We start from the raw sequence: 12,876 nt of genomic DNA, 5'->3' as shown, positions 1-12,876 counted from the left end.
CAGGGACCTTGCGATCTGAGTCAGAAATGGAGAGGAACACTGAGGTTCCTGCTTCAACTCGAGATGAGTCCCTCTTACATTCCACCAAATGCAGAGGAGTCTCGAGAGGCCCCTCCAAACTGCACAGTATCCCTGACTTCTCAGAGGCACTCTGAGAAGCTCCCTGAGGTCGCAGGCACAAGTCAAGGGAACCCTGGGTTTTATGCAGTGACCCGAGAAAGACCTCGAGAGTCCTTCTTCAACCCGTCTTGAGGCCCGATTACCCTACCATGACTCGAGAGCAATGACGAGCTCCCCCTAGCCATCTCATGGGGACCTGACTTCCCTGGCGCCACACGAGAGGCTCCCTGAGCTCCCTCTCGTACCTCGTCAGAAACCCGGCACTAGCGCGGCAGTCTAGAAAACCCACAGAGACGCCGCCGTCATCGCGAGATGAGGGCCTTCTTTTCCTGCATGGCCTGGAGAGGAATCCCGAGTCCTCTATCCAAACAGCACAGGAGGCTTGACTCCCTTTAGGGCACACAGTGGGCTCCAAGAGATACCCATCGCGACTCAAAAGGACAGCGGAGTTCTTTGCTTCCCCTCGAGACGAGGCCTGATTCCCCGGGTGAGTCTGGTATGCAAGCCCGAGATCCCTGTCGCCCCTAGGGATGAACATTAAGTCCTGGACACAAGCCTAGATGAGGTCTATTTTGCCCTGCAGTGACTCGAGGGCAATCCCCAGCTCTCCCTTGAAACTCGAATGGAAGATAGGACTTCCCTGGGCCAACACATGAGGAAGACTGTATTCCCCGTCGAAACTCGAGAATCCCGCCACAACTCGAGAAACGCCTACGTGGTTCCCCCGTCATCGCAAGATGAGGCCCTTGCCCCCTACAGCGTCTCAAGAGAAGTCCCACGTTCCGTCTTGAAGTGCGAAACGGTATTGGCACCCTTGATGCGACCTCAAAAGTTCCTCGACACACTGGTCTGACTCGAGGAGAACACCGAGGTTCCCGGCACCACTACATCTGGGCCCCTTCTCCCCTCCTGATCGCGACAGGAGGGTCGATTCCCCTGTTTTGTCTTGAAGGGGTTCCCGCCTTTCCCGGTGCATCTCAGGATGAGGCCGGTCTCACGAGGATATTCGAGACATAGCCTCGTGGATGGTGACACATGCCGAAAGACCCCGATTTCCCGGTTCGCTCTTGATAAGATCCCAATGCCCGGACACCTCTTTGAAGATAACCCTTTTGATGAAGGCACAACACGAAGGGGCACTGACACCCCCGGGTATCGTCCGGAGAAACCCGCAGGTACCACACACAGCTCGAGAAGTGACCTGTCACCCCGTGAACAACTGGAGAGGCAAGCAGAGTTCCATTCCTCCACACAAGACGAGGCCTGACTCTCCTGTTCGAACTCTGCAGCGAAACTGCGATCCGAGTCAGATCTGGCCCAGGGGAAGTCAGGAGAGGAAACATGAGTTTCCTGCCTCCACTCGAGATGAGGCCCTCTTCCATTGCACCGAACCCAGTGGAGTCCCGAGAGGCCCCTCCCAACTGCACAGTATCCCTGACTTCTCAGAGGCACCCTTAGACCTTCCTGAGATCACCGGCACAAGTCGAGGGAACCAAGGGTTTCCTGCCCCAACCCGTAAAAGACCTCGAGAGTCCTTCTTCAACGCGTCTTGAGGTGCGATTCCCCTACCATGACTCGAGAGCAATGACGCGCTCCCCCTAGCCACGCGCATAGAAACCTGACTTCCCTGGCGCCACAGGAGAGGCTCCCTGAGCTCCCCATTATACCTCGTGAGCAACACCACACTGGAGCCGCAGCTCGAGAATACCCACGAGACGCCCCAGTCCTCACGAGATGAGGGCCTTCTTTTGCTGTATGGCCTGGAGAGCAATCCTGAGTCCTCTCTCCAAACTCCACAGGAGGCTTGACTCATTTTAGGCCACACAGTGAGCTCCAAGATATACCCGTCGCGACTTGACAGGAGAGCGGTGTCCTTGGCTTCCCCTCGAGACGAGGCCTGATTCCCCGGGTGAGTCGAGAATGCAATGCCGAGATCGCTGTCGCCCCAGCAGAGGAACATTAGGTCCTGGACACAAGCCTAGATGAGGTCTATTTGGCCCTGCAGTGTCTCGAGAGCAATCCCCAGTTCTAACTCGCAATTCGAATGAAAACTGGACTTCCCTGGGCCAGTTGAACAGGAAGCCTGAATTCCCCGTCGTAACTCGAGAATCCCGCCGCAACTCAAGAAAAACCACGTGGTTCCCCCGTCATCGAAAGATGAGGCCCTTGCCCGCTACAGCGTCTCAAGAGAAGTCCCACGTTCCGTATTGAAGAGCGAAAAGTTACTTGGAACCCTTGATGCGACCCCAAAAGTTCCCCGACATACCAGTCTCACTTGAGGAGAACACCGAGGTTCCCGGCACCACTTCATCTGAGACTCTTCTCCCCTCTTGATCGCGACAGGAGGTTCGATTCCCCTGCTTTGTCTGGAAGGCATTCCCGACCTTCCTGGCGCACATCAAGATGAGGCCAGTCTCACGAGGAAATTTGAGACATAGCCTCGTGGGTGGTGCGGCATGCCAAAAGACCCCAATTCCCTGGTCCGCTCTTGATAAGAACCCGATGGCAGAACCCAACTCGAAGGCAATCCTGTGGATCAAGGCACAACACGAAGGGGCAGTGACACCCCGGTGCATCGTCCAGAAAAACCCGCAAGTTCCACATACAAATCGACAAGTGGCCTGTCACCCCATGAACAACGCGAGAGTCAAGCGGAGTTCCATTCCTCCACACAAGACGAGGCCTGACTCTCCTGTCCCAACTCTGCAGGGACTCTGCGATCCGAGTCAGATCCGGCGCATTCGAAGCCAGGAGAGGAACCCTGAGGTTCCTGCCTCAACTTGTCATGAGGCCCTCTTCCATTGCACCAAACCCAGTGGAGTTCCGAGAGGCCCCTCCCAACTCCACAGTGACCCTGACTTCTCAGAGGCACGCTGAGAAGCTTCCTGAGGTCACTGGCACAAGTCGATGGAACCCAGGGTTTCCTGCTGCAACCCAGGAAAGACCTCGAGAGTCCTTCTTTAACACGTCTTCAGGCCCAATTCCCCTACCATGACTCGAGAACAATGACGGGCTCCCTCTCACCACGTGCATAGAGACCTGACTGCCCTGGCACCACGTGAGAGGCTCACTGAGCTCCCAGTCTTACTTCGTGAGAAACCCCACACTAGCGCCACAGCTCGAGAAAACCTACGAGACGCCCCAGTCATTGGGAGATGAGGGCCTTCATTTCATGCATTCCCTGGAGAGCAATCCCGTGTCCTCCCTCCAAACACCAGAGGAGGTTTGACTCCCTTTAAGCCACTCAGTGGGCTCCAAGACATACCCGTCCGACTCGAGAGGAGAGCAGAGTCCTTTGCTTCCCCTCGAGACTGAGGCCTGACTCCAAGGTGAGTCTGGAATGCAACCCCGAGATTTCTGTCGAGCCTTGACATGAACATTAGGTCCTGCACACAAGCCTTGGTGGGGTCTCTTTTGCCTTCAGTGACTAGAGCGCACCTCCAGCTCTTCCTCGAATCTCGAATGGAAGATAAGACTTTTGTGGGCCAACACAAGAGGAAGCATGAATTCCCTGTGGTAACTCAAATATCCCACCGCAACTCGAGAAAAACCAAGTGGTTCCGCAGTCATTCCAAGATGAGGCCCATGCCCGCTGGAGCACCCCAAGAGAAGTCCAACGTTCCATTTTGAAGAGCGAAACGGTACTTGGAACGCTTTATGCGACCCCAAAAGTTACCCGACATACCTGTCTCACTTGAGGGAAACACCGAGGTTCCCAGCAGCACTTCATCTGAGCCACTTCTCCCCTCCTGATCGCCACAGGAGGGTCGATTCCTCTGCTTTGTCTGGAAGAGTTTCATGACCTTCGCGGCACACTTCAGGATGAGGCCGGTTTCATGAGGAAATTCGAGACAACCCACGTGGGTGGTGCCAAATGCTGAACGACCCCGATATCCCGGTCCGCTCTTCATAAGAACCCGATGCCCGGACACCTCTTCGAAGGCAACCCTGTGGATGAAGACACAAAACGAAGGGTCACTGACACCCCCGTGCATCGTCTGGAAAAACCTGCAGATTCCACACACAGTTTGACAAGGGGCCTGAAACCCCATGAACAACTCGAGAGGCAAGCGGAGTTCCATTCCTCAGAAAAGACGTAGCCTGACTCTCCTGTCCCAACTCTGCAGGGACCCTGATGTCGGAGTCCGAAACAGAGAGGAAGTCTGAGGTTCCTGCCTCCCCTCGAGATGAGCCCCTCTTCCATTGCGACAAACCCAGCGGAGTCCCGAGAGGCACCGCCAACTCCACAGTATCCCTCAACTCTCAGAGACACCCTGGGAAGTTCCCTAAGGTCCCCGGCAGAAGTCGAGGGAAACGACTTTTTCCCGCCACAACCCGAGAAAGACCTCGAGAGTCCCTCTTCAACGCGTCTTGAGGCCCTAGTCCCCTCCCATTACTCGAGAGCCACAACGCGCTCCTCCTCGCTACGCGCAGGGAGACCTGACTTCCCTGGCGCCGCACGAGAGGCTCCCTGAGATCCTCGCCGTGCCTCGCGAGGAAAACCCCCACGGGCGCCGCAGCTCGAGGAAACCCCTGAGACGCCCCCGTCCTCGCGATGTGAAGGGCCTTCTTTTCCTGCATGGCCTGGAGAACAATCCCGAGCCCTCTCTCCAAAATGAAGAGGAGGCTTGACTCCACTGACGCCACTAGGGGGCTCCAAGATATCCGCGTCGCGACTCGGGAGGACAGCAGAGTCCTTTGCTTCCCCTCGAGACGAGGCCTGACACCCAGGGGGATCCTGGAATGCAACCCCGAGATCCCTGCCTTCCCTGGAGAGGAACATTAGGTCCTGGACACAAGCCTAGATGAGGTCTCTTTGGCCCTGCAGTGACTCGAGCGCAACCCCCAGCTTTCCCTCGCCAATCGAATGGAAGACTGGGCTTCCCAGGGCCAACAGAGGAGGAAGCCTGTAATCCCCATCGTCACTCGAGAATCCCGCCGCAACTCGAGAAAAAACACGTGGTTCCAACGTCTTCGCAAGATGAGGCCCTTGCCCACTACAGCGTCTCAGGGAAGTCCCATGTTCCGCCCTGAAGTGCGAAACAGTACCTGACACCCTTCGTGCGACCCCCAAAAGCTCCCCGACACGCCGGGTACCCTCGAGGGAACACCGAGAGTCCCGGCACAGCTTCATCTGAGCCCGTTCTCCCCTCCTGATCACGACAGGAGAGTCGATTCCCCTGCGTGGTTCAGAAGGGGTTCCCGGCCTTCCCGGTGCACCTCAGGATGAGGCCGGTCTCACAGGGAAATTCGAGACGAGCCACGTGGGTGGTGCCACATGCCAAATGCCCCCGATTCCCCGGTCCGCTTTTGAGAAGGACCCGAGGCCCGGACCCCTCTTCGAAGGCAACCCTGTGGGTGAAGGCACAACACGAAGGGGCACTGACACCCCCGTGCATCATCCGGAAAGACCCGCGGGTTCCACACACAGCTCGACCAGGGGCCTGAAACCCCTGACAACTCGAGAGGCAAGCGGGGTTCCCTTCCTCAGACAAGACGAGGCATGACTCTCCTGTCCCAACTCTGCAGGGACCCTGTGGTCGGAGCCGAAACGGAGAGGAAGCCTGAGGTTCCTGCCTCCCCTCGAGGTGAGGCCCTCTTCCGTTGCGCCAGACCCAGCGGAGTCCCGAGAGGCCCCGCCAACTCCACAGGATCCCTCGCCTCTCAGAGGCACCCTGGGAAGTTCCCTAAGATCCCCGGCAGAAGGCGAGGGAAACGAGGGTTTCCCGCCGCCACCCGAGAAAGACCTCGAGAGTCCTTCTTCAATGCGTCTCGAGGCCCTAGTCCCCTCCCGTGACTCGAGAGCCATGACGCGCTCCCCCTCGCCACGCGCATGGAGACCTGACTTCCCTGGCGCTTTGACTCAAGTGGAATCCCAACGTTCCCCTTGGTCCTCAGGTCGAGGCCTCTCTCAGCTATTGCAACAAGAGAGGAACACTGAGGTTCCTTCTGGAAGTCCAAAGGACACCAAGTTCCCCCTCAACTCGAGATAAGGCCTTATTCCCCTGCAGCAACACTTTGGAATCCAGTTTCCCCTCACAACATGAAGAGAGGTCTGACTCCCCTATTGCACCTCTAGAAAAAGCCCGAGTTCCCTGCATCAACAGGAGGCCTGACAACCCTTTTACAACTTGAGGGGAAAGCAGAGTTCCATGTCTCAACAGGAGACAAGGCCTGACTCCACTGTTCAAACTCAATAGGAAGCCCGAGATCACAGTCACAACTGGAGAGGAAGTCTGAGTTTCACTTCAACCCAGGATGAGGCCCTATTTTCATGCAGCAACTCAAGAGGAATCCCAAGGGGCCCCTAGTAACTCAAAAGGAGGCCAGGCATCCATGAGGCAACATGAAAGGTTGCCTGAGGTCCCCTTCACAACTCGAGAGGAAGCCCAACCTCTCCGTCGCAACTCCAGAGGAACCCCTAGATTCCCACCACAATTCGAGAAAAACCACGAGTTTCCCCTACTTAATGTGAGATGAGGTCCTTTTCCCCTTCAGTGATTGGAGAGCAATCCTTAGTTCCCTCTCACAACTTAAAAGGAGGCATGATTCCCATTATGCAACTCGTGAGGTTCCCCAAGATACCCGTTGCAACTCAAGAGGAACCCCAAGTTTCCCGCCTCACCTCGAGAAGAGTCCCATACCTCACCTCGAGAAGAGTCCCATACCTCATCTCCAGCTGAGGGTATATTTCCCTGCTTCAACTGGAGAGGAATCCCAACTTTCCCCTCGCACCTCAAACGGAGGCCTGTCTTAACTATTGCAATGTGAGAGGAACCCCGAGTTTCCTGCTACAAGTAGAAAGGACACAGAGTTCCCCCTCAATTATAAATAAGACCTGATTCTCCTGAAACTACTCGAGTGGAATCCTGAGTTTCCCCTCACAACAGGAAAGGAGGTCAGACTCACCTGTTGCACCTGTAGAAAAAGCCTGTATTCCCTGTCTCAACTTGTCAGGAGGCCCTATTCCCTAGCAGCGACTTGAGAGGAATCCCGAGGTGCCCCTCTCAACTCAAAAGGAGGCCAACTTACCTGGTGCAACATGAGATTTTCACTGTGGTCCCTGTCGCAACTCGAGAGGAACCCCAAGATTCCCGCTGCAACTCAAGAAAAACTGCAAGATTCCCACCTCAAGGTGAGATGAGGCCCTCTTCCCCTGAATTGCCTTGAGAGCAATCCCAAGTTCCCTCTCGCACTTGAAAGAATGTTTGACTCCTTTTATGCAACTCCAGAGGTTCCCTGAGATACCCATCACAACTCGATAGAAACCCCGAGTTTCCCACCACAAATCGAAAAGAGCCCAGTGTTCCCCACCTCATTTTGAGATGAGGGCCTATTTCGACTCGAGAGGGATCCCGACTTTCACCTCAGATCTCAAGAGCATGCCTGTCTTACCTATTGCAACTCAGGAGAAATGCCAAGTTTCCTGCTGCAAGTCGAAAGGACACTGAGTGCCACCTTAACTAGAGATAAGACCTGATTCCCCTGCAGTGTCTCAAATGGAACCCCGAGTTTCCCCTCACAACATGAAGGGAGTTCTGACTTCCCTGTTGCACCTCTAGAAAAAGCCTGATTTCCCTCCTTAACTCAACAGGAGGCTTCACACCTCTTTTACAACTCGAGAGGAAAGTGGAGTTCCATGCCTCAAGGGGAGATGAAGACTGACTCCCCTGTTGAACCTCGATATGAACCCCAAGATCCCTGTTGCAACTGGAGAGTAAGGCACTATTCTCCTGCAGTGACTCAAGAGGATTCCTGAGGTGAACCACACAACTCAAAAGGTCTGATGTCCCTGAGGCAACTTGAGAGGCTTCCTGAGGTCCCTGTTGCAACTTGAGAGCAACCCCAAGCTTCCTGCTGCAACACGAGAAAAACCACAGGATTCCCACTCAATGGGAGATGAGGCCCAATTATCGTGCAGTGACTTGAGAGGAATACCATGGATCCCCTTGCAAATTGAAAGGAGGCCTGACGTCCCTGAGGCAACATGACAAGTTGCCTAAATCCATGTCGCAACTTGAGAGGAACCCCACGTTTAGAGAGAACCCCTACTGCCTTAATTCGAGAAAAATCTCCAGATTCCCCCTCTCACCCCGAGATGAAGCCCAATTCCCCTGTAATGCCTTGAGAGCAATCCTGCTTCCCCCTCAAACTTGAAAGGAGGCTTGCCTCCCTTTGTGAAACTACAGAGGTTACCGGATATACCCATCGCAATGCAAGATGAACCCCTAGTTTTCAGCTGGAACTTGAGAAAAGCACCGTGTTCCCCACCTCCTCTCAAGATGAGGGCTGATTCCCCTTCTTAGACTCGAGTGGAATCCGGACGTCCCCCTCGGATATCAAGACAAGGCCTTTCTCACCTATTGCAACACGAGAGGAGCCCTGAGTTTCTGGTCTCAAGTCCAAAGAACAGCGAGTTCCCCCTCAACTCCAGATAAGGCCTGATTTTCCATGCAGAGCCTCGAGAGCAATCTAGAGTTCCCTCGTGCAACCTGAAAACAGGCTTGACTCCCTTTATACAATTCCAGAGGTTCCCTGAATACCCATCACAATTCAAGAGGAACCCCAAATTTCCCTCCACATCTCGAGAAGAGCCCCAAGTTCCCCACCTCCTCTTGAAATGAGGGCCGGTTTCCCTGCTTTGACTCGAGATGAATACTGATGTGCCCCCCGCACATTATGAGAAGGACTATCTCACCTATTGCAACTTGAGAAGAAGCCTGAGATCCCTATCACAACTGGAGAGGAACCCTAAATTTCCTGCCTCAACTCTAAATGAGGCCTTATTCCCCTGCAGCAACTTGAAAGGGATCACAAGGTGACTTCTGCAACTCAAAAGGAGGCCTGACTCCACTGTGGCAACATGAGAGGTTCTCTGAGGTCCCTGTCGAAACTCAAGAGGAACCCAAAACTTCCCACCACAACTCAAGAAAAACCACAAGACTCCCCCCCCCCTCAGTGCGAGATGAGGCCTGTTTCCCCTGAAGCGCCTCGAAAGCAATCTTGAGTTCCTTCTCACACCTTGAAAGCAGGCTTGACTCCCTTTATGCAATTCCAGAGATTCCCTGAATAACCATGGCAATGCAAGAGGACCCCAAGTTTCTTGCTGTATCTTGAGAAGAGCTCCATGTTCCCTACCTCCTCTCAAGATGAGGGTCAATTCCCCTGCTTTGGCTTGAGACAAATCCCGACTTGCCCCTCACACCTTATGAGGAGGCCTGTCTCATCTATTGCAACTCGAGAGGAACCCCGATTTTCCCTCCATTGTCCAAAGGACACCGAGTTTCCCTTCAACTCAAGATAAGGCCTGATTCCCTATAGCCACTCATTGGAACCCCGAGATTCCAATCACAACATGAAGGGAGGTTGGACTCCCCTGTTGCACCTCTAAAAAAAGGCCGAGTTACTCACCTCAACTCAACAAGAGGCCTGACATCCATTTTACAACTCAAGAGGAAAGCAGAATTCCATGTCTCAATGGGAGATGAGGCCTGAGTCACTGTTGAAACTTGATAGGAACCCTGAGATCCCTCTGGCCACTGGAGCAGAACACTGAGTTTACATCCTCAACTCGAGATGAGGCCCTATTCCCCTGTAGCGACCTGAGTGGAATGCTGATGTGCCCCTTGCAACTTGAAAGGTGGTCTGATGTCCCTGAAGAAACATGAGAGGTTCCCTGAACTACCCATCACAACTCGAGAGGAACCCCCCAATTCCCACTGCAATCTGAGAAAAACCATGAGATTCCCTGCTCAATGCGAGATGAGACTTGATTCCCCTGCAATGACTCAAGAGCAATTCCACGTTCCCTCTCCCAACTCATTCCCCCTCCTCATAAAGGGAGGCTTTACTCCCTTTATGCAACTCTAGAGGTTCAAGGAGATACCTGTTCAAATTCGAGAGAAACCCCGTCTTTCCCGGCACAACTCGAGAAGAGTCCTGTGTTTCTGCCACAACTGGACAGGAATCCTGAGTTTCCCACCTCAACTCGAAATGAGGCCCTATTGCCCTGCAGCGACTTGAAAGGATTTCCAAGGTGCCACTCAGAATTTGAAAGGAGGCCTGACTTACCTGAGGCAACAGGAGAGGTTCACTGAGGTCCCCATCCCAACTCGAGTAGAACCCCAAGCTTCCCATGGCAACTTGAGAAAAAACATGAGATTCCCTTTCAATGTAAGATGAGGCCCGTTTCCCCTGCAGTGACTCGAGAAAATCCTGTGTTCACCCTTGCAATGGGAAAGAAGGCTTGACTTCCTTTATGCAACTACAGAGATGCCCCGAATACCTGTTGCAGCTGGAAAGGAAATCCTAGTTTTCCACCACACCTCGAGAAGTTCCCCGTGTTCACCATCTCATCTCAAGATGAGGACCGGTTCGCCTGTTTTGACTCGAGAGGAATCCCAACATTCCCTTCAGCCCTCAAGAGGAAGACTGTCTCATCTTTTGTAACTCCAGAGGAACATTGAGGTTCCTGATGCAAGTCAAAAAGACAGCAAGTACACCCTCAACTAGAGAAAAGGCCTGATTCCCCTTCAGTGACTCAAATGGAACCCCCAGTTTCCCCTCACAACACGAAGGGAAGTCTGATTTCCATGTTGCACCCCTAGAAAAGTCCTGAGAGCCCTCCTCAACTCTACAGGAGGCCTGACAATCCTTTTATAACAAGAGAGGAAAGTGGAGTTCAGTGCCTCAACACAAGACGAGGCCTGACTGCCCTGTTGAAACTCGATAGGAACCCTTAGATCCCTGTGGCAACTGGAGAGGAACCCTGAGTTTCTCGCCACAACTCAAGGTGAGGTGCGATTCCCCTGCAGCAATGTGAGAGGAAATCAGAGATGCCCCTTGCAACTAGACAGGATGCCTGACTCCACTATGGCAACACGAGAGGTTCGCTGAGGTCCCCTTTGCAACTTGAGAGGAACTCCAAAATTCCTGATGCAATTCAAGAAAAAAACACGAGATTGCCCCCTCAAGGCGAGATGAGGCCCTAATCCACTGAATTGCAACTCCAGAGGTTCCCTAACCCCCTTTATGCAACTCCATAGGTTCCCCAAGATAGCTGTCGACTTGAGAGGAACCCCGAGTTTCCCGCCGCAACTCAAGAAGAGCCCCGAGTTCCCCAACTCCTCTCGAGATGAGCGTTGATTCCCCTCCTTCGACCCGAGAGGAATCCCAACTTTCCCTTTGGAACTCAAAAGGAGTCCTCTCTAACCTATTGCAATGGGAGAGGAACCCCAAGGTTCCTGCTGTAAGTTGAAAGTACACCGAGGTCCCCCTCAACTCGAGTTAAGGTCTGATTCCCCTGGACTGACTCAAATGGAACCCCAAGTTTCCCCGAAAAACAGGAAGCGAGGTTTGACTCACCTGTTGCACCTCTATAAAATGCCCAGTTCCCACCTAATTCTACAGGAGCCCTGAACCCCTTCTACAACTTGAGAGGAAAGCTGAGTTCCATGACTCAACACTAGAGGAGGCCTGACTCCCCTGTGAAACTAGATAGGAATCCTGAGATCCCTGTCACAATTGGATAGGAACCCTGAGTTTCTCACCTCAACTCGAGATGAGGCCCTATTCCCCTGCAGCAACTGAAGAGGAATACCTAGGTCCCCCTTGCAAGTCAAAAGGAGGAATGACTTTCCTGAGGCAACATGAGAGGTTCCCTCAGGTCCCCGTTGCAACTCGAGAGGAACCCCAAAACTCCCACCACAACTGGAGATAAATCACGAGATCACACTCTCAAAGTGAGATGAGGCCCAATTCCCTGCAGTAACTTGAGCATGATCCCATGTTCCCCCTCACAAATAGAAAGGAGGCTTGACTTCCTTTATGCAACTCCAGGGGTTCCCCTAGATACCAGTCAAAATTAGAGAGGAACACCGAGTTTCCTGCTGAAACTCAGAGAAGAGCCCCATGTTCCCCACCTCATCTCGAGCTGAGGGACGATTCCCCTGCTTCTACTCAAGAGAAATCCCGACTTTCCCCTTGGACCTCAGAAAGAGATCTCTCTAACCTACTGCAATGCGAGAGGAACCCCGAGGTTCCTGCCACAAGCTGAAAGGACACCGAGTTCCCACTCAACTAGATATAAGGCCTGATTCGCCCACAGCTTCTTGAATGGAAACAGAGGTTCCCCTCACAACACGGATGGAGGTCCAACTCCCCTGTTTCACCTTGAAAAAAGCCCGAGTTCCCCACCTCAACATGACTGGAGGTCTGACAATCCTTTTAAAACTTGAGAGGTAAAAATAATTCCATGCCTAAACAGGAGACAAGGCCTGATTCCCCGGTTGAACCTCGATAGGAACCCTGAGATCCCTGTCACAACTGGAGAGGAACACTGAGTTTCCCGCCTCAACTCGATATGAGGTTCAATCTCCTGCAGCGAATCAAGAGGTATCCCGAGGTGCCCCTCACAACCCGAAAGGAGGGCTGACATCCCTGAGGCAACTCCAGAGTAAACCCAAGCTTTCTGAGGCACGTGGAGAAAAACCATGAGATTCCCCCTTCAACATGAGATGAGGTTAGATTCCCCTGAAGCACATTGAAATGAATCCCATGTTCCCCCTTGGGTCTCAAAATGAAGCTTCACTGCCATTAGGCAACTCCAGAGGTTCCCTGAGGTCCCCGTCACAATTCGAGTAGAACCCCAAGCTTCTGGTCACAACTCAAGAAAAACCAGGAGATTCCAACTCAATGAGAGATGAGGCTCGATTACTCTGCAATGACTTGAGAGCAATCGCATGTCCCCCCTCACAA

At 53.4% G+C, this 12,876-nt stretch overlaps 1 protein-coding gene across 2 annotated transcripts; it reads right to left on the bottom strand.

Annotated features, from left to right (window-relative positions):
- Window positions 1–1,737: 1,737 nt before the first annotated feature.
- LOC123332729 lies at window positions 1,738–5,440 on the bottom strand. Of its 2 annotated transcripts, none has more exons than XM_045164968.1 (2): window positions 3,806–5,440; window positions 1,738–3,577 (listed from the first exon to the last, which is right to left on the bottom strand). In XM_045164968.1, the coding sequence occupies exons 1-2, from the start codon at window positions 4,200–4,202 to the stop codon at window positions 3,291–3,293; spliced, it is 684 nt and encodes a 227-aa protein (XP_045020903.1). In that variant the 5' UTR covers window positions 4,203–5,440; the 3' UTR covers window positions 1,738–3,290. The 2 variants fall into 2 exon arrangements, with proteins under 2 accessions (XP_045020903.1, XP_045020904.1); XM_045164969.1 differs by having other exon boundaries at window positions 1,738–2,649.
- Between the last annotated feature and the right edge of the window lie 7,436 nt (window positions 5,441–12,876).

This window comes from Bubalus bubalis, chromosome 3 (genome assembly GCF_019923935.1).
Source record: "Bubalus bubalis isolate 160015118507 breed Murrah chromosome 3, NDDB_SH_1, whole genome shotgun sequence".
Taxonomy (NCBI): Eukaryota; Metazoa; Chordata; class Mammalia; order Artiodactyla; family Bovidae; genus Bubalus; species Bubalus bubalis.
Note: the sequence above shows the minus strand (reverse complement) of the source record. Positions and strands in the feature narration are given on the sequence as shown.